The sequence below is a fragment of the Ictidomys tridecemlineatus genome, chromosome 5, assembly GCF_052094955.1.
Source record: "Ictidomys tridecemlineatus isolate mIctTri1 chromosome 5, mIctTri1.hap1, whole genome shotgun sequence".
Lineage (NCBI taxonomy): Eukaryota > Metazoa > Chordata > Mammalia > Rodentia > Sciuridae > Ictidomys > Ictidomys tridecemlineatus.
Window position 1 is genome coordinate 142,029,752 of NC_135481.1, and position 21,169 is coordinate 142,050,920.

Sequence of the window (21,169 nt, forward strand, 5' to 3'; positions counted from 1 at the left end):
AAATCCCAAGACCCATGAGTCAATGAAGCCAAGGAGCAGCTGAGCCATCAACAACCAAGGTGACAGGAGCCCAAGGCACTGATCTGTGGGCAGGGTAGTGGGCATTCCTCTCCAAACTAATTCACCTGGCCAAATGAGGTGGAGAGAGATGGTGGCAGCAGTTACAGCAAGGTGACAAGGGGCAAAGGCAGGAAGAGCCCCAGCCCCAGGTGACTGGACTGCATGGTGGCCCCTGCATACCGGGGACTTCACAGCGGTGTACCAACACACAGGCGAAGAGGGATGGAAGTAGGTTGACCAACCATCCTGGTTCACCTGGGACTGGGGATGTATCTCAGGATTCTTAGCTTCCAGTTAAAACTAGGAAAGTCTTGGGCAAACTGGGATGAGTTGGTCACCCAGGAAGAAACAGGTCTTTGAAGTCATGCAGGCTGTATTTCAGCCCAGCAGCAAAACAGCATGGCCCCTAATTGGTACTCAACCCAAATCTGGGGTACTCTGTCCAGTACAAGGCCTTACACATTTCACCAAGGAACAGGATCTTAGCAGGAATCACAGTCCCCCTGGCAACATGTAAACTGGTCCCCACACCTACCCACTTATTCTTATAACCCCTCTTTCCCCATCTCACAGAAAGACCTTATCTGTGCCCCTGGATCCCCCCATCTTGTGTTCCCAACTCTCCTGCACTCCCCTCCTTTGAGTGCTGGTGCAACTACCAGAAATTTCTCTAACCTTGCAGAGAGGTCTCCCTTTTCCAAACCAGAAGACCAGAGATCCTTTCCTCTACTCACCAACTCACCCTCAGGGCCCATAGGGCCAATCATCTATAGGAGTTTAAAATTACCTCTCCTTAGGAGCCAAGGCACTGCTCTGGCCACCCCTTGACATAATGGCTATGAGCTGGCTCTGCTGCCATCTGGCTTTTGTAACTGAATGTCCCTTGTTCTCTCTTCTACAGACTAAGTGATTGTACCCCCCATTCATATGTTAAAACCTAACTCCAAACTTCCTGGTATTAGGAGTAAGGGGGTTTCAGAGGTAATTAAGTCATGGGAATAAAGCCCTCATAAATGGGACTGGTAGTCTTATAAAGGGACCCTAGAGAGTCTTCTACCCCTTCCACCCTGGGATAACAGAGGGAAGGGAGACATCTATGAGTCAGGAGGTGGGCTCTTACCAGACAACACTTGGCAACTTAATTTTGAACATTCCAGTCTGTTGAACTGTGAGCAATAAATTTCTGTTGTCACAAGACTGTTAGTCAACGATATTTTGTTACAGCAGCTCAGTTGGACTAAGACACTCTCCTTTTGCTACACAAAGTCCAACTGTGAGAGAGTAATAATGTGGCAATTAGGCAGGGCCACAGGAGGCTACCTTGCTTGCACATTTAAACTGCAGTTTTAACAGAAATATTCTCATCTCTAGAGCAACACAGATGTGCTTGGACATTACAGAGGGCTTTGGTCTCCCAAGAATCAGTTTACTCACTGAATAAGATTTAACATTTAAACATTTTAAAAATAGCTGCTGTATAAAAATGTAAGGGAAAGAAATAAGGAATAAAGAAAAGCTACAGTGCAATAATTCTTAGAACCAGTAGTCTTTAAACATGAACATGTACCATATTTCCTGGGAGTGCAGATTGTTGCCCCCTATCCCAGAGTTATCTGCTTCAGTAGGTTTGGGTGGGCCCTGAACTTGCATTTCTAACAGGTTCCCAGGGGAGATGGATGCTTTTGGTCCAGAGACCATACTTTGAAAAACACAGCTAGAGCACAGCATCCACGTATAGTTAACAAGAAACTTGTCCAAAACATGCCTTGGGTGGATTTCTCTTAGAAGAATGGATTTCTCTTGCTTGATAAGTCATGATGGCCTCAAAGCTTAAAAACTATTTATTAACTGTGTCTGGAAGAGGCTATTTGTGGAAGGCTCTTCTGAGTTTTTTTCTGGCCTCCCCCTCTTGGGTAGATGTGGCCACTCTGCTCTGACCCACAGCATCATCCAAGCTGATGGTCTTCCATTTCATGTGACATGGCAGAGCCCCTTTATCTTCACTAGGCTATGTCGGCCTGAAGGCCTTGGTCAGAGCCTGTCACTGAGGCAGGGCCACAGGAGGCTGGCCATACACCTGAGTAAGTAAATGTAAACACTCAAAACAAACACTCTCAGTCTAGCAGAGCGTAGGCATCTTTCTGCACAGAACTATGTCCAATTTAATTTGCACTCCTGTGGGCTTACTCCTGGCAGCCATTCAAGCTGGCCAGCTTTGAACAAACCTATGCTTTCACAAGGCTGCTCAGCCAGTTTCCACCTGTCTTCAGTGGGAGAAGCCGTGGCACACAGGGTCTCAGAATGTGTCTCTGGGCCTTCCCTTACACTTGCCAGGGCTTTTTGTTTGTTTATTTTTAACTGCCCACTCTCCACCAGAAGTGCAGGTTTTCTGACATTATGCCAAAGCCCTTTCCTGGACCAACCTATCAAAGGATGTGACAGTTCGTCTCTTTGTTGTGGAAAGTATCCATTTCATGCCTTACTTAGGAAATTGTCTTTAGACCCAGGATTCTTGAACACACAAGTTCTGGAGCCTTCGGTTGATTTAGTTATGGGGTATGGGAAGCTCAGTTTTCATTACGGTGGGCAATCTTGACCACATGCAACTGTCAAGGAGAAAGGTTAGCCAGTTGGCATGGTAGTAGAGCAGCTATCTGTTCCATCTGACGGGTTTTGGTTACCAGTTTTGAAGCCAAAAAGAAATGGGTTTCCTGGAAACAAAAGTGATGGAATTTAGGCTGTGAATTATATAACCCACCATCATTCCTCAGACTATGCCGGAATACTTTCAAACAAAAGTTTTTAAGACAAAGATATGAATTGAGAAACAATATAAACACTACTACTCAGCCCTTGCTGCTTTTCCTACCTCGAGATCTTCTGCCAGTCCCTCCTTAACTCCTCTTCCCTCCTAAGAAGTTAAAAAAGTGCTGCAGCTTTAAGAGCAGGAAGGTGTTGTTTTAAGGGCCCTTGAGCCCCCCTTCTCAATTTCAGCACTGAGCTGAGATCACATCCCCCATGGCAGCCAAGAGACAAAAGCCATTTATCAACCCATCTGATAAAACTTCCAGTGGACTGAATCTTTATCTAGACCAAACCAAGATGAACACAAACTGCCAACTCCTCAGAAAGGGGTGTGTAGGTATTCTTTTTTAAAAGAGAGTGATTTTCACTTTATTTCTTTAATTCTTGGCAAGGAAATCAACATTTCACCTGGATTCTTTTAAATGGATGGAGAAACTGCATTTTCAAGGAATGGGGATCTGGGGATGACCCTCAATGGAGGTTTTGGTATTCAGCGGGTGCAATGGGGCTGCGAGCTGTCTAGGGTACACGGGCACCTCCCTCATCTTGTCCGTGGCCAGGAACGTCCCTTGGAGCAGGTCAAGCTCTGGAGCAGGTCCCGGCTCCCTGGGAGGCTCCTGGGCTCACAGCTGCTGAGTACTTGGGCCAACTTGGCTGGGCAGGCGCTGGGGGTCCTCCTTGTAGTAGGACCGGGACACAGGGCAAACTGATCGCCCCCCACCGAGTACTACTCGCTGCCTACGTGGTCCGCCCACCGGGAGTCCCAAGTTGCAGCCAGGCCAAGCCAAGACTGCCCAGTTCTGTCCATTCCTTGAAACCCAGCTGGCTGAGGAGCAAATCAAAACAACCCAATACTCTAACTCAAGTCCGATCATGCAGATCTCAGCTGTGCGCAGGGGCTGCAGATCCGCATCTGACCGAGGTGAGAAACAGGCTGGAATTTTTGCAAAAAAGATACCTCTGAACCCCCCCCCCTGCCCCCGCAACACAATGGAAATGGCCGGGAGATCCCGCCTTGCAAGAAGGGCCATTTGGCCCGTGACATTGTGTTTATTTGTATTTTTAGCAGGAGAAAAATGGGTATGAAGGGTTTAACTGGCGTTTCCAGGCTGTGAGCAACATATGGCAAAAATGAAATAAAGTTTTACGAAACATTACAAAGAAAACAGACCGGGGATTTAAGTTTCGTGCCTTCCCCCTCCCCCCACAAAAGGAAAAAAAAAGTAAAGAAACCGGAGCGTTTGGGAAGGAACAAATGCTTCTCTGTGGAGTTGGTCTCCCTTCCCCCAACAAAAACAAGAGGTCCGGGCTCCGAGGAATTTGAAAGCAACGATCTGCCAAAAACATTGTGAAAAACTATGGGGGATTCATTGGAAACAGATGGGCTTTTTCAGCTTTAATTCTAAAATTCTCTCCCTTTCTGACACAATAAAAACAAACAGGGGGCGACGCGGAATGTTATCAAACAGGAATACGAGCTCATCTGAACCGGGTCGGTGGGCTTCCCCGCGTGGGCAAGCACTTGCGGGCTGGACCGGGGTCCCAGGGGAGGGGCCGGTCGGGGACTGGGGTGCAACCTCCGGGGCGCCCTGGGCTGCATCTCTGAGCACCAGGCAGGTTTGCAAACTCGCAGGCGAGGAGCTGGAGAAAGTGCCCATAACACCCTGTTGGTGCCCCATCTTCTCCGTCTCTTCTGGAGCCTCTAAGAGGCGCGTCCCGGGCACCCTCTTTCTCGGAAGGAGAGAGGGCGAGAGGCCCACAGGCACCCCGAGATCTCCTCGCCCGATTCTTGCCTTCGCAGCTCGGGCGGGGTCCCCCCTGGATATCCACTGGCATCCACCGTGCCCTTCCGTGGGGCACGGGAGAAACAAAGACCCGTGGAAATGGGAGGCGGGGGCCCAACGAGGGCTGGCGAACTTGAGCCCCGACTCGCTCACACCCTGTAGGACAAGTGGCCCCGTGTTGACGGGAGGCCCGGGAAGCGGGTTCTCCGGCCAGGGGGCAGTGCCTTACCTGCGGGGAAGCTGCAGAGAAGGAAGGCGAGGGTCGGCCAGAATCCCAGGGCTGAGCGTCCTGCCCCTCTCCCCATACCCATCCATCCAGCTCGGCCTGTTACCACTAGCCTCTCCCTGGAAGAAGAGTTTAGAAGAAAAGAAGAAAATAAATCACGCTGCTGGAAAAAGGCAGCCTCGCTCCGCCGGCGGGAGCAGCGAGCCGGGAGGCTCGGTCCACTTCGGCCGCGGGGCCCGGCGCCCCCCTTCGCCGCTCCCCTGCGCCCCTCCCTCGCCATCCATCATTCGGTTCCCCTCCAATGCCGCGGCGGCCCCGCGCCCCGCCGCCGCCCGCTCCGCCCTCCCGCGCTCGAATTTCAGTACCGCCCGCGCGAGCCCAGAGGCCTGGGGAGGCGGCGGGGGCGGCCCTATGGCTGCGCTTGCGGCTGGAACCTCGGAAACCCGCGTCAGTTTGCTCAGGGCGTGCGGAGCTCTGGGACCTTTGCGTGGTTTCCATACCCACTGCTGCCCACGCAGGAAACGCCCAGCACCCCTCCTGGGGCGACCAGACCCCGTAGGACACTAGGAGGGCAGCGTGCCCCCTTAAACCTTCACATAAATATCCAGTCCAAGTAGAAACAGTTTGGAGACAAGCCCCAACCCTTCTTTCCAACGAGACTGCCATCCCAAAGACGCCACTGACAACCCCTTGGTTTATTGCTCTCTCAGATGTGTCCCCAGAGCAGCAGGGTGGAAAATCTCCTTCCCAGTCGTTGGGGTCTAGGTGGGGATGGTCCGTCCGCAGGATCTCAGCCACGGATGCACCTCGAGGCTATACAGCCCACTGGGGCCCCAGGCCACCCATCTGGACTGGGCTCTTGTCGCCTCAAGCATCTCTCGTAAGCACCTCCTCCTTGCTTTCTGAGAACTTGCCCTGCCCGCACCTCCGAACAGGGGCCTGCGGGCCTGCCGTGCCTTCCAGGGCACAGCTGCCACCCTAGGGGACATGTGGGTGCGCTCATCCCCGGAGTGCACCGGGCAGGAATGACTGGCAGTGTCAGAAAGGCTCCCAAGGCCGATTCTTGGGAGGGCTTCGGGGTGGTGACCTCCCTTTAACTCGGTTGCTTATTTTTCTGGGAGCAAAATGTCTCCTCCTGCAACTCTTCTGTTGTGATATTCAAGGGATTGGCAACTTCCCTTGAGAAACATCTTTTGGATGAAACACAAATAGGCCAGAACAAGTGTTTTTAGTCAAACCTGTTCCTCCCTCTACCCCCCTTACCTTACTCCCAACCCTGCCCATCTGGTTCTTTGGGGGGGGGAATCTGAGTTTTTATCCAATTTAGATGTTTCTTTTAAGCACTATCACAGCCCTCAATTGCTGTGGGCCACACAAGCTGCAGGGCTATGTCTGCAATTTAGTACTCCGCAGCCAGGAGGGAATCCTGGGGAGGAGCAGGCTGTGAGGAAAGGGAAGGAGGACCTGTGTCCTCAAAGACACAACCCCAGCAGCACTGCAACTTCTGAATCTGGCTTCTCTAAACAGGGAAGAAAGAAAACTAATGTTCAGCCCACTCTGCAATGGGGCAGCAGGAAGATGCAGTACCCACAGGTCTAAAACTTCATGGAGGCAACTGTGATCCTTGATAGTTGGGATGCTTCCTTATTTTAATGTTAGACCAACTATTTTAGTCTTAGACCAACAGAATCTAATTACCATTTCTCCAAACCAGGATTCAATTTTAGGGACCCTTTACAAAATGTTGTTTGTAAAATGTTATAAATTTGTCCAGGGAGAGCTCATCATCTCAAAATCCAGGTCTCAAACAGTATTCCTTTCAATCTTGGCCAGCCCTTGAGGCTAGACCCAGCAGCTTATTGTGCATAATCACAGCACCCAGTACATTCCAGTAGCAACACCTGGCACCCTGAGGCAGGCATACAGCCAGACAGCCAGAGGCACTGGTTGACCTTTCCATCCCTGAGGTCCAGCCATTAACACCATTTGCTGGAATCTGCCTTTCCTGAGCTAGTGCTACAGCCTTAGCCTTTGAATGAGAGAAGAGATCCATTAGCGTTCCCAGGAGCCCAGACAGTAATGAACCGCCATCACTGCCTTGACATCTCCGGGTGGCATCTTCAGGTCAGAGACCATGGCTTAGGGTCCTTAAGAGGCGATACAGCCTTCTGAAAATCCTGAAGCAGATCCCTGTTGTGCTGCCCTTGCCCGAGAGTGGACTTTGGCAGCAGAACTTTTAATCTCTACCTCAGTTTCTTCATCTGAAAAGGTTAGGCACCTCAAGACTGTAACTGAATTTAACTTGGGATGGAACAGTGGGGCCTTGGGACGTCCTCAGCATCCCTGCTCGGGAGCTGGCTGCCATTTGAGGAGGAGACCTAAGTCTTATGGCATGAGTGAATAGATTGGGAAAGGGCTTTTTTCCTCATGAGGAAAAAAGGATGAATTTGGACATGCCCAAGATGGGCATTTGTCCATTACACAATTTAAACTGTCAAGAGAAATCTAGCCTCAAATGGGGCAGTACAGGAGTATGTTGACTTCAAGTAATCTATCTAATTATTGATGACTCCTCTAACTCCATACAGAAATAAGAAATTCTTGAAGGGTGGGATTTTGGAACTCTGCACTCCATGTACCTTTAAAACTCACTTAACTCATCATATAGCTACTTGCGAACAAATAGTCCCATCAAGTTTGCCCACTTATGGGTCGAGACTGTCTACGCTGTGGTCTAGGCCTCGGGCTGAGTCTTTTCATGCATGGTTCCAGTTCTTCCCCAGTCTTGGCTGTGGAGGCTCCACTGCTGAGCCCTCCCCCACTCCTCTTACTCCCCACCTGGGGGTGGCAGCTTGGGAAGCAGGCTTCTAAAAGAAGGGCGAGGTTTGACCCGAGGCTGAAGCCCTCCCTGGGGTGGTGGTGGACAGGGACTCCAGCTTTGCCTGATTCTAGGTATGAGTGTTTCCAAAACCAGGGTCTGAGCCATCAGTTACATTCAGGACCTACTGCATGCTAGTCTCTGAGGGATGAAGAAATACCCCACTGTAGTGTGAGGTTAAGTGTCTGCTACAGGTCCATGTATTAAAAGCCTGGTTCCCAGGCTGACACAATTGGGAGGGAGTGGAAACATTAGGAGACAGTGTCTTATTAGAAGTCCTGAGGGTTCCTGGGGGCATGCCCTTGAAGTTGATTGTAGGACCTTGGCCCCTTCTTCTTCCTCATTTGCTTCCTGGCTCTAGGGTGAATAGTTAGCTCTGCAAGTGCCATCCAGCATGCCCAGTAGAGGGCAAAAGCCATGGGTCCACCCAGTTTGGGACTGGAAACTTCAAAATTGTGAGCCACAATAAATCTTTTGTCTTTACAAGTTAATTATCTCAGGTCTTTTGTTACAGTAATGGAAAGCTGATTCTAATACAGCGCCTATGTTTGAACAGTTGGTAGAAACAGATAAGAGTCCAAGGATGACCAGAAAAGGTGAGTGGAGAAGTTGAATAATCTTTACCAAAAAAATGGTGGCCTATTTCTAGATGTCTCAAAGGATTTGTTTTTTAGTAATAATGACTAACATTTTAATACACTCTCACATTGTGTCAGGTGCTAGTTTCCATTTCTAGACACTTTTGGCTAAGGGATGTTTGATGATCAATCATCTTCACTGTACAGATTAGGAAACTGAGGCTGAGTGAGCTGAAGTACTCACCCAATTACTAATAAATGCAAAGCTGAGTTCTTCAACCCTCACGTTAGGTGTGCTGAATGGGCCATTCTGTTCAACGATAGTGTCTGCAGTGGGCTTAAAGTCAAGGCAGACTGACAGAGGACACACAGAACATAGGTGCCCAGGCCTCCAGCCCAGCCTAGGGTGCACGGAGGGGGAACAGGAAAAGGATTCAGGGTAGAAGGAACAAATTCAACTTGAATGAAAATGTGGCTCACCTGAGGATCTGCAAAGGCTGGGGTCTGAGTGTAGGACAAAGAGGTGAAGCTGGAGAAGAAGAGAGCAACAGCCTGGCAGATGGAGAAGCACTGGGGGCCTTACCTAAGGCCTAGAGATAGGGAGGGTTGCTTCTTTGGGGAGATACTGTAGGGGATTTAAAAACACATATGTTTTGGCTCCACTTCAAAGCAGCTAAATATGAGTCTCCAGGGCTACAGCCTGTGCAACAGCATTTTTGTGTGAGTATGTGGTGTTGTAGATGGAACCCAAAGCCTTGCCCATTCTAAGCCAGAACTCTGCCACTGAATTGCATCTCCAGCCCTGCATCAGTATTTCCTAAGCCACTCTTTAGTATGTGACACTCCGTGTAGGTCTTCCTTGGCTGTTTGGAGCTACCCCCAGTACCTTTCCAGCTATGGGGCTTGAAATTCTTTGTTTGGCTGAAACCAGTTTTGATTTAGATTTCTCTTACTCATGCTAATAGAATTCTGGGTTATATGGGGGAAGCTAATGGTCCAATATTGGTATTTTTGCCAACCTCAGAAATACATAGATGTGCTGCTAATGTCTCTCAATCCATCTTTAAGAGCCAGTTCTTGGCTATGCATTTGGTAAACTGCTTGAGCATTTTGAAAACTACTTGCCTTCACCATGTTATGAGAAACTGAGTTGCTTCACTGTACAACTCTGAGCAGGAATCAATCTTTTTAAATTTATCTCTCAAGTTTCTCTTTTAAACTTCAAGAGCTACCCTGGGGTCTGGTCATCTCAGATTTGATGAGCCAGTCTCCGTTCATGCTCTCCATAACCTCCAAGATTTTATGGCCTCTGATCATATCACCTTTCTGGCTTCATCTTTCCACACTAAAGCCCTCAAGGAACAAAGCAGCCCTGCTCCCATGAAAAACTTTCTCTGGCTGATTACATTGCTCACCCTTATACAGTTCTGAGATTTTTTTTTTTTTTCCTGCAGGCAAATGTAATAAAACTGCCAGGTCTGGATATAGCCTGCGTAGAACATTATTTTTGGCTTGGTTTCCAATGCCAATTCTGATGGCATTTTAACATTTTTTGAGCACTTGGTCCTATGTGACCTCTAGCAAACATACATTTTGCAAAGACCACAAAGTTGTCTTTTGTGGCTATAAACACAGTCCGAACAAAGCCCATTTTCTTGGAATTTGGATTATGTTCTTGCAAATGATTTAATTTAGGCTTGCACCTGTAAAAGTTTCATATGGATTTTCCTGTGAATTCATAAGCTTGTCCTGGCTATTTCTGCAGAACTTTTCATCTGTAGGACTGGAACTATTTGAGCATTCTCTCCTTTACATAATCGATGTAAATTTAAACTAAGTCTGGATGCACAAGCAATCCTCAGGATGCCCACTGTTTATAATTCATCCAGAAAAGTACCTGTTTATTGTATTTTTTTTTGTTTGTTTCCAGTCTTTAAGGATAATTCTGATCTGTGGCATTTCCCTCCCACATTCTGTAGCTACTAACTATTGTAAGTGACCTTTGGGGTGGAACTTTGTCAGGAACTTTGAAAGTCTAAACATAATTTATCCTTGAGTTTCTCTGTCCTCTCTCTAAGCCTCTTTCTACCATTTCTATCAAGTAGTCCAGTTTCATAGCCTCTTGTTAGAAAGTGTGTTGTGTTCATCCAGCTAACTGGGAGTTTAAAGCATGCTTAGCAATACTATTCTTTTAGTATATATTCCACCAAAGTGGCCATGAAAAATAACCCTTAGGTGGTTAGGCTCCTTTTGTGGACAAGAGGCACAATGTACTATATGGAAAGACAATTACATAGTTCGGCCAGAAGGATGTCATTACCATCCTTCATGATCACCACCCTCTTACCTGCAGGAGATCCTACAGATGGCTGTAGAACCTCCTGGCCATATTTGTTTCCATGACAGTTTAGGAGAGGACCTCCTTCTATTCCCTATTTTACTGCTTCCAAAGCATTTGTGAGCCTTGCTGTCACTTTAACTGTAATTGCTTCAGCATTAAGAACCTCTTCACTTATTTTTTTTTTTAATTTTAGCTTTTGCCCCTAAGAAAGGTCTCTCTTTCTCTGTGTGCATATTATTTCGTTTGCTTTGGTGTTTCCTTCACTCACCAGGAGAGCTCCTTCTTCCTACTCATTAAACACACAGAATTCATTTTAACATTTGAATGGTTTAAAACACACACTCATTAACCTGATATTCCGGATAGCTCTCTTTAGAAACTGAGGAAGTATCTCATCCTTGATTTGAGTTCTTTCATATGCATTTAAAACACCTTAGCAGATTTTAGTTGTTCTTAGACATGTCTTAAGTGTATTATCAAATCAGTAATATTTCCTCCTCACACTTCTGTTTTACTCATTTAAAAAGAATTGAGTCCTAGGCTCCAGGGAAGGCTCTGAGCTGGGTTTGGGGGGTTCTGAGATGAACAGTGGACAGTGCTGGACCTTTCCAGGCAATGTAGTAGAGGATCCAGACTTGAGGAACAATGGGTTCAGCACAATGTGACAAGGGCTTTGAGGAATTTATGTCCTAGAAGTACAAGTTTAGAGCCCATCTCCATCATTGCAAATTAACATAGGCCTTTGTAAAGTTGGCATGGCTTTTGGAGATGGATGTTGGAAATATTTTTAACAAACAGAATCACTGATTGCAAAGCATGACATCACTAGTCACAGATGTACAGAGTTCAGCTTGGTGACTGTTACACTACCCACAGTGCTTTTCTCTATTAGTACCAGTTTCACACTGTCTGAAACAACTTCCCCCAAAATTTGGCCTCCTGGACAATCTGGATCCGACGGCTCTATGGATTAGCATTGATGCGCATCAGACTACTTTTGGGAACAGAATCTGGGAGCCTTCAGGGCCTGAAGGTCCAGCTCAGTCAGCCTGGGACAAGTTCATGGAGTGTTCTCCTTGGAACCTCCCCAGCACATCACAGCTGACAGCTAAGGATGTATTCACTGTGCTTGGTAGATAGATAAAAAGAGATTTCTAAGGAAAGAAAATTCTGGGAAAACAAATTTTGGGGGGCATTCAGATTCTTTCAATCTAGCATCAAATGTATTTTTAAAATATTGAAAAAGTAATATAGGTACATGTTAAAAATCAATTTCCTATTAAATGACTCTCCCTGGAGGTAATAACTGTCAAGAGTTTCATGTGCATCTTTCCAGATACTTTTATGTGCACATATAAAATCTACCTATCTACCTATCAGCCTCCCTATCTAATCTAATCAAATTCAATCTACTGATAATTTTGCCAAAAGCTATTAGCAACATTTTGGAGGCTCCCTTTCCAGTAAGTTTTTCCTACTTTAATTTCTTTCTTGTTTGAATAGTACCACAAACCCTTTCATTGTGCCAGGAACTAAGCAGTCAGAGAAGAGCTCAGTTCACCCACTATTATGTGCCCATGTCTATTCGGACAGAATGAAATATGAAATAGACAACAAGAGGGATGCAAAGTGTCTTCTAACAGCTGCATCTCGTCTCTTTGTGGACTTCCATTCTCACTTTGAAGTCACCTATTCTCTTCACATTCAGAAATTAGACAATTCACACTTACCCAAACTTACACTGCATAAGGTAAGCAACTTGCTTGAGGTCACCCAGCTAGCTTGGTGACAAAGTAGGGTTCTGGCAGGTCTGGGTGACTCTGGTTGCCATGTCACCTCTGATGAGCTCACCAGTTGCTTCCAGGCCTGGAGTTTCTCATTGATCATTTTGCTTCTATTAACCCTAAGCCATGGTACATGCTCTCACTCTTACTCTGAACAGAAGCAGGACTATCTTTGTATTCCCTTTACTCTGTTCCCTAGACTCAGTCCCTACCCAGTAGGCTCCCTCCTGATGATCTCCTAGCAGTTTATGAGGCTCTGTTCCCAGGGTATTTGGATTTAGGCCTCTCCTTCCATCTTTCTGCACCTGTCCATCTTGACTTTCAAGATTCTCAGTAAACTCCTGGATCAGCCATTTTTTTTTTTTTCAACATATCTCCTGTTAGTTCTTACTAGAATTAAAGTTTCCTCTTGAAGCTCTGTCTAAGACTTCACCTACCATCTGGTCTACAGCTTGCAAATTCTTTCTGTAAAGCCTAGTATGAAAGCAAAAGAATTTACAAATTGCTTAACTGTCTGTGTTGAGATGGAAAAGATTCAAGCCATTGCAGTAAATATAGGGAAAGAGAGAGATCTGGAATTTGGGATGGATCTACTTCCAGGTGTGTGGTCCAACTATGTCCTGTCCTATACCTGGCCTCTCAGCTTCTCTGCCTGCACAATCATGGCCTGATTACCCCTGGGTCTCTGAGATCTAGGGATTCACTGAACTCTTGTTTGCTCTGTAACTAATCAGCACAATGTGATTGTGCCTGTGCCTGACTCTGAAAATCCATTCTGTGGCCTCATCTGTAACATTTCTGCATTCCCCAGGTGAAAATGTTACTGAACAAGCAGGAAATCTTATTTGAAGAGTGACATTTTTATGCTCTAGCATCAGCATGAAGCAATACTATGGTGAACCTGAAACCATACCTTAAACACATTTAGTAGCCCTCTGTTGTTTCTAAGCAGCGTTTGGTATCTACCCACAACACACTAGGTTCCTATAATGAAGTACAGCCCACAGAATGTTTACCTCTCCCTGTTCCAGTAAGTTCTTGGGAGAAGAACTGTCTTGGAACCATTTACCCACCAAATGGCAACTGTGTGAACTGACAGTGTATCTGTGTCTTCTTCAACCAGCAGAAGATTTGGAGATTTGGATTAATGAACAGTTTGGTGCCAAGCACAAATACCATAGACTTTCCAAGCAATAGGAACAGATAACCAAGTTATTCATCAAATTCAAAACTGTTTAGAATGGCTAATGCAGAGCTGAAATAGAGAAGAGGCCCAGCTGACCGGAGGTGGGGAAAGGGGCCAACCCAGAAAGTAGACCTAATGTGTTGCTCCATGTAACATTCTTCCACACCACTGTTTTCTTTCTTACGTTTGCCTGGGGTGAAGAAAATTTCTTTAGGAACATTAGAGAGGTAATACAGGATGCTGCAGTCTGAACAGGCTCCTTGGACCTCAGCAAAGCCATTGACACAGCAGAGACTACTTTCATCTCCCTTAGAAGGTTGATGTTAGGATTAGGTGAGTTCATCCAATAATAGCCCACTTAGAACACATGCCTGGCACAGAGTCAGTGTTGAAACATAGTTGCCAATATTTGCTTTATAGCATGCTTAAAAACCATTTGTTTGGATTATAATAGAATATCATGCACAGAACCTTCTAGAGCTTTTGTATGTGTGGGAACTGCGTGGAAATCTGCAGAATTCCCCAAGGACTTCTAGATAACCTTGACTTCTGGGAGGGTTCTAGGTGCATTACCAGTTATGTTCAAGGCCTGCTGAGTACTCATTATGATAAACAGTCCCCCATGGAACTGCAGAATCATCTTAACTGGGTAACAGGCACAGCCATCTCCAGTTCATAAATGAGCCTGAGACTCACAATAGTTAAGTGACTTATCCAAGGTTACCATGAATATAAATGGTAGGGCAGAGGTTCAAATCCAGCCCTTGTGATGGCGAGTTCAGTGTTTTTCTCGACAAACCACAGCTGCTTCTCATCTTCACCCAAGGTTTATCTTTTTCTGTCAGTCCAATAATATGTCCCATATGTATAATGATGGATCACGCATTAGAAATGGGACTGTGTTTAGAGAAATACTATTTTCCAGACACTAACAAAAAACAATCTTCCCCATTCCCCCTAAAAAACTTAGGAAGTGAAGATAGATGATTGAATTCTTTGTATGTCTTTTAGATGGCAAGTGGTATTTTTTTTTTTTTTGGTAAAGTATTCATTGTGTACTTTCCTGGGCTTAGCAGCACTCTGAATGAGAGCAAAATATTACACAGTGGAAAAATGTTTAAGTAAATCTATCTACAGTCTCAGTTCATTCAGTCCTTTCAGTCCATGAGGTATTCAGAGGACATCTCATTTTAAGCCCGAAGGGCTTCTGCCCTTGGACATTTGTCATTGACCCAATAAGGCATTGCCAGAGTACTAGCTTGGCTCCGGTTTGCCTTGCTCTTGTGGATTCTTTTTTGGGGGGGGGCGGTGCTGGGGATTGAACTCAGGAGCACTCAACCACTGAGTCACATCCCCAGCCCTATTTTGTATTTTTTTAAAAATATATTTTTTTTAGTTGTTGGTAGATCTTTATTTTACTTATTTATATGTGGTGCTGAGAATCAAACCCAGTGTCTCACACTTGCCAGTCAAGTACGCTATCACTAAGCTACAGCTCCTACTTTGTATTTTTTTTTTTTTTTTTAGAGACAGGGTCTCATTAAGTTGCTTAGCGCTTCACTAAGTTGCTGAGGCTGGCTTTAAGCATGCAATCCTCCTGCCTCAGCCTCCCATGCTGCTAGGAATACAGGTGTGTGCCACCTCACCCGGTTCTTATTGATTCTTAACTCAGGCTGGGGTTTGGGGGATGTGTTACCCATCAGACCCTGAATCAGTAGACCCTGCCAATAGCATCCACTTACTTATGAGGAAATCATACACCTAAAGTTTAAGGTGCTTCTTTCTCAAAATATTCCCAGCAGAGAAAAATAAAAGCAATGGAATGGATGAGGGTGGCATCTAACTTATTGCCATATGATCTTGAGGTAGGCAGTAAGGGAAGCATTTTGAAATCACTATTCTGAAATCTGAATACAAATTATTTTAACTGTACTGACTGATGTATCACAAAATAAATTACAATCTCATGAATCTCATGTTCTGAGACAAAAATGACCTGTGCCAATTTAGCAGCACAGGATTATTAGCAGAGCTGGACCTGTAAGCAGATGTTACCATGAATCTGGTAACACTGATGAGTGAGCCAGACTCTAAGCAACATATCTCTTTTTGTTTTGCCTCCCTGTATCAATGGAAGCCTATTTGAGAAAATGAAATTGCATTAAAAATCTATTTATTATTTATACTCAACTTCCTCTCATAAAGGACATTGAATTAAATGCAAATGAAAGCATATTATCCACCAAAACTTCCAAGCAAATATTATTTATTCTCTTCAAGGTAGCAATTATTTTGAGGAAACCCTGTAATTTTTATGAATCTGTGAATGCAACACACATTTCTGTGTGCTTTTCTGACAACCAGAAAAATCCATGGGTGGAAGGCACAAGTATTGGGTGGATATGTTCTTGCAAGAGTATCTGTTCTCAGGGTGGTACTGTCAGGAGCTAAAAATGCACACTAAAGGCCAATTTCTAAGTCACTAAGATAGTTCAGTACTCACCCAGCAGATTTCAAAAGGCTGCATTTAAACAGGTAAAATGGTATCCATGCAAGGGGCAATTAACCAAAAGTCAAGTGGATCAAACTTTGATAGGATCAAACTTTACACAATCGGTCTAATTGCAAAGTGAATTTTATAGCAGAATTCTATAGCATCATGGCTGAGGACAGGTATACCATGACATATGTTTAGGAGGCCCTTGTAGTAAGTCTCTGTGAGTTTGTATGGGTGCACCTAATCTTGTTTCAAGACATCATCAGCTAGAAAAATCCTTCAAAATGCCTACAGAGGGTGAAAAATGGTTTGCACATCTCCTTAAGAGTCCAAGCTAAGAATAAAGTAATGATGCTGACACTTGCATCAAGACTTAGGTAGAATATCTCTGTTTATAAGGACATACGAAGAGTAGTGTATTATCAGGTAATAGGACAAACGTTTGCTGTTAGGAAGGACAAGCTGCTGCAAAGACCTTGAGGTCTGAGAGTCCATGAAGATGAACAAACATAATGAGAAACCACAATGGATGGTAACTACTAAAATGTGCTAATGAGATAGAAGTCAACAAATTTTGGGGGCATTTTTAGTCATATATCTGCTTATCTCTGCTTTGGCCCATGGAGGGCACAGAATCTATTGGAATTGGCCTTATTTTTACCAGAGACTTCACAGAATCTTTCACTTTCAAGTTTTTGCTGATTTTCAGACTCTGGAAAATCCAGTATCCTGATTTCGGGAAGTCCTGGTAACATTGCTTTAAACACAAAACTTAAAAAGGAAAAACAGATCCAATCAGTAATTCTATAATCAATCTTGTGTACACTGATTGTTCCACTTCCATTCTTTACTGTTGCAATCTGGATATTGTAATTTTATAAACTGGGTAGTGCATACTTGGGTTCGTCAATTAGCAGTGACTTAATCATGCTTTAAATGTGACCATAAAAGATACTTGCACTTATTTGACCATTTTCTGCCCACATTTCAAAGCTGCTTTTTTTTTCAGATAAAAATAAAAGTTTATTGCTTTCCCACAAAATTTTACAGAACTAAAAGAATGTTATAATCATTAACATTAAGCTACTCTTCTAAAATTTTGTAAGGAAGTGGCACATTCAGAAATCAAGTGCTGACAATGTGTCACACAAGCTGTCTCTCTTGGACTGTGGTTTCCAAATATATAGGAATAATTGGGGTAAAATATATAAAAAATTGTTACTTGGAGAGATTCAGGTTCAGGCCAAAAGCTTCTTCTTTTTCTTGTCCTTAGAATTGTAGTTTTACATTCTTGCTTTCTGACCCCTGGGTTGTAACATGACATAGCATTTTTTACCAACAGGAAAGACCTGACTAAGAAATGGGGTCTCCTTTTGAAAGATGTTTCTTCATTCATCACTAAGGAAACTTGACATCCACCTGGCATTGCAAGCGCACTTGGGTGAGGCAAGTCCTTAATTTTTTCCCATTACTCCTATTCACTGCTCCTTTATATTTGTTGCCAAGAGAAAGGACACTGAAATTGAGCTGTCATTTGGTCAAAATAAGTAAAAGAGGAGCTCTCCTTTGGTTAGGGCTGGATATCAGACAGGGGGGGAAGTCTGGGATCTCTCTCCCTTAGGCTAAACTTATGTTTAGAGATGTTTGTTGAATGACCGAACAATGAATGCAGTTTGAAGAGCAAAGCTGTTCTCCTAAAGAGCCCCAGGAACACCTCAGACAAAAATTATTTAAACAATTACCTTTAAGGGGAAGTGCCCGTTTCATTTCATTGAATTAACAGATTACAATTAGCCTGAATTGCTTTCTGATTTTCTTTGTCTGTTTCTGCTCAGTCTCACTTGGGAACATCCCATCTCTTTTTCTGGGTGGCAGACTTCTTGGGGGATAGGGACCATGCTTCCTTCCTTGCTTACTCTGCATGCTTTAAGGCATGACCAAATTTGGCAACCATACTTGGTAAAAGAAGTGCTTGAACTTAATCCATTTAGCAAGGAAAAAATAATACTTTAGACTCAAAGAACCCTGGTTCTGCCCCTTCACCTCTCTGGTCATCAGTTTCTTTTTCCAAAAAAATGGAAATGATCCTACCTGTGAATGTCAGCTACTCAGGAGCAGTGAGTATCATCACAAGAGTGGCTTGAACACTCCTTGTCCCAATGTTAGGGACTTTCAGTACCTATTCCTTTCATTTTGCATTTACTCTTTTAAGAATTTTTATATTTGGGCAGGTCGAGGCAGCACATGCCTATAATCCCAGTTCTCTTGAGGCTGAGGCAGGAGGACAGCAAGTTCCAGGATAGCCTAGGCAACTTAGCAAGATCTTGTCCCAAAAATAAAAAATAAAAAGTGTTGGGGGTATAGCTCAGTGGGAGAGTGCCCTGGGTTCCTTCTGTAGTACCTACCGCCCATTCTTTCATTTGTCTTCACATGAGGGTGACTATTGAAGAGCAGACCCAAGGGATCTTTATTAAACAGGAGCTTCTGCACCCTCCTTCTGTGATATTACACACACTAGACAGACATCAGTCATACCCTGCAAGAGGTTTACAAGCAGACAGAGGTTTCTTGCCAAAAGTCAGAGATGCCCTCTTTGAATAATATGCCAAGTTTCTATAGGACCCCTTTTGTCACAAGTCTTGTTATTAAACAAATACCTGCAAATGGAGAGATAGTATGAGGCAGCACACTTTGGGTGGGGTGGGCAGATGAGCCACCAGCCATCCCACACGTGTCTTTGGAATTTATCACCTTGGAGGGAAAGGATGGGAGCAGAGTTCTTAGAAAAAGGAACATGGGTCATATCTCACCAGTACCATAGTTCAGAGGGTCCCAGGAGGGCAAAGGGTCTTCACCATAAGCAGAAAAGCACATTGTTCCCTTCAGAACGGGAGAACTCGGCTCACTGCTAATATCATCTGCCCTGGAAGGTGGCAGCAAAAACCCGCCATGAGAATGCAGGCCGCCTGGATGTGTGGGTGCCCCACCCAGAGCCTTTGTCCTCTCTGTCATCTAGCATAGTCTTCCCTAGATGTTAACTGGAGATCCGGTTCAGGGAAAGGGGACTTGCTTGTTACCTGATATGATAGTGAAGCAGCAAGACCACCCCCTTTCATATATGTAAAAATACTATTTTGGGGTACACTGTACCATTCCTGTTTAAATTTGCATTAGGCCCTTTCCCAATTCTCCTCCTGCTGTCCTTCATGCCCTTCAGACCTTTAAAATAGAGGCTATGGCTCAAGATCCATCTGAAAAATTACCTGCGATGGCCTGGGAGAAGAGCAAGGTCTCTGAACTGGCTTTCTAGATATCTGTAAAAGACGCCTGAGGAAGGGGCATCGTCTTAAAACAGGTAACATATTACCTTTTGTTTTTTCTGGAAGATCCTAAGACCAGATGGAGAAGGTGATTGAGGTCCTTGAGGTAACAGTCTGCCACTCAGTACGACCCACAATTCTGTCCCTTAAGCTACGTGTGCTGAGCTCAGGGCGTCGGGGCGCTAGCGTTCCATAGGACTGTTGAAACACCAAGAACAAATCTTTCCTGGACGCAACGGATGGTTCCCGCCTCTCCACCTGTGCTGGAGTCTACTTTAAGAACACCCAACTTTTCTGCCTAAAAGGAAGGCACAGTTCACCATTTACGCTAGGTGGCGCTATTTCTCCCTCATCTGTCCCCTAGGTACCCAATTTATAAAATAAATACAATCCAACGCCTTCTGAAACCACACCACATAATAGCAGCTCACCAGCTCGCATTAAAATCCCGATCTGGGGAAATTGATTCTACCTCCGAGCAAATCTAATGCAATTAGATTTAAATGCAATCAAGAGTTGCACCCGAGCGTCCTTCACATAGGTTCTTCGCCTAAATACACCTGTCCTCTTGCCCCAGTTTATAACCTGGGATAAGCCCCCGCTCAAGCCAGGCGCTGAGTTCTCGTGTTGCCCTGGCCGTCGTGTCCTACAGTCCACTTAGAAACGCCGAGGTCTCTCGGGAATCCCACCTCTTAGAGCTCAACCCAAGATCCGCACCTTCGGGTATTTGGACGCTCCCGTGTTGGGACTGCTTATTCCTGAGCCCAGATGGTGCACAACGCCGACGCCCCGTTTAGCAGCTCTTCAACCTCGAACTGAGCGGGAGGCGGGGGCCCTAGCGACACAGGCCAATGGGGGCTCACGTCGGGATAGCCAGGTAGCAGGCTCCGTCCTAGGCTCCGTGGGCCGGGCCGGGCGGCCGCCCCAAAAAGAAATAACCGCGCGCGAGAGAGACTCCCCCTTCCAGGACACGGCGGATTGGACGTGCTCCGGGTCTGCCCAACCACGCGCAATGCCTGCCGCCCGGAGAAGAGTATTTTAGGGGGAAAAAAGAGAACCAACACCAAACCACAAAAACTTTCCTGCTGCCAAGAGCTAAGGCGATCCAGGCGAGGCAAGGCTCCAAATCTGGGCAAGATGAGACGCGGGGTTGGGGAGGACCAAATCAGTGCGGTGGCCCCAGCAAGTGTCGGCGGCGCCTTGGGGATGTCAGAGCCAGCCTGCCCGGCTGCTGGCCCGCGCTTACCTTGGCGGCTGCATGAGCCCCTGCAGCCCGCGGGGGGTGGCGCTGGCGGGGCTGCGGGCTAAGAGCGGGTGCCGGGACTTCGCTCGTCGGCCCAAGGGCAAGATGGGAGGGGCTCGGCTGGCGCTGGTCCCGCAGCCCCTGCCGGCTCAGAAGCGGCCCGGGGCGCGCCGCCTGCTCCCGGGCTGCATGCCTGCGAGCGCCTGGAGAAGCCGGCCCGGAAGCCTACGGCCAGTGCTTCCCCGGCCCAGCGGCTCGGGCGGCACAGCCCGCGCTTCGGAGACAACTGCAGAGTGGAGCGGCCCGGGCCAGCCCCCTCCCTCACCCGGCCCCCGCCCGCTGCCGCCGCCGAGCGCGGCGTAGCGAGGATCGTTTGCGCGCGGAGGGGAGGGGGCGGGCCGGCTCCCCGGGAGCTGGCGGGGGGCGAGTGCGGGCGGGGCTGGCCAGGAGGTGGGGCGCGGGCTCCG

The 21,169-nt window shown here is 46.2% G+C and overlaps 1 protein-coding gene across 3 annotated transcripts in view; it reads right to left on the bottom strand.

Moving 5' to 3' along the window:
• The window catches only part of Rgma (repulsive guidance molecule BMP co-receptor a), a 39,920-nt gene extending 18,853 nt beyond the window's left edge, over positions 1 to 21,067 (bottom strand). Inside the window, exons 1-2 of one of the 3 annotated variants that reach the window (XM_005320108.5) lie at positions 20,706 to 21,067; positions 4,879 to 4,994 (exon numbers count right to left, since the gene is read on the bottom strand). In XM_005320108.5, coding sequence (XP_005320165.1) covers positions 4,879 to 4,994; positions 20,706 to 20,719 — 130 coding nt within the window. In that variant the 5' untranslated portion in view covers positions 20,720 to 21,067. Of the gene's footprint in view, positions 1 to 4,878; positions 4,995 to 5,240; positions 6,058 to 20,176; positions 20,650 to 20,705 lie in introns of those variants that run through there. The other 2 variants (XM_040276343.2, XM_078051222.1) reach the window with 2 other exon arrangements.
• Between the last annotated feature and the right edge of the window lie 102 nt (positions 21,068 to 21,169).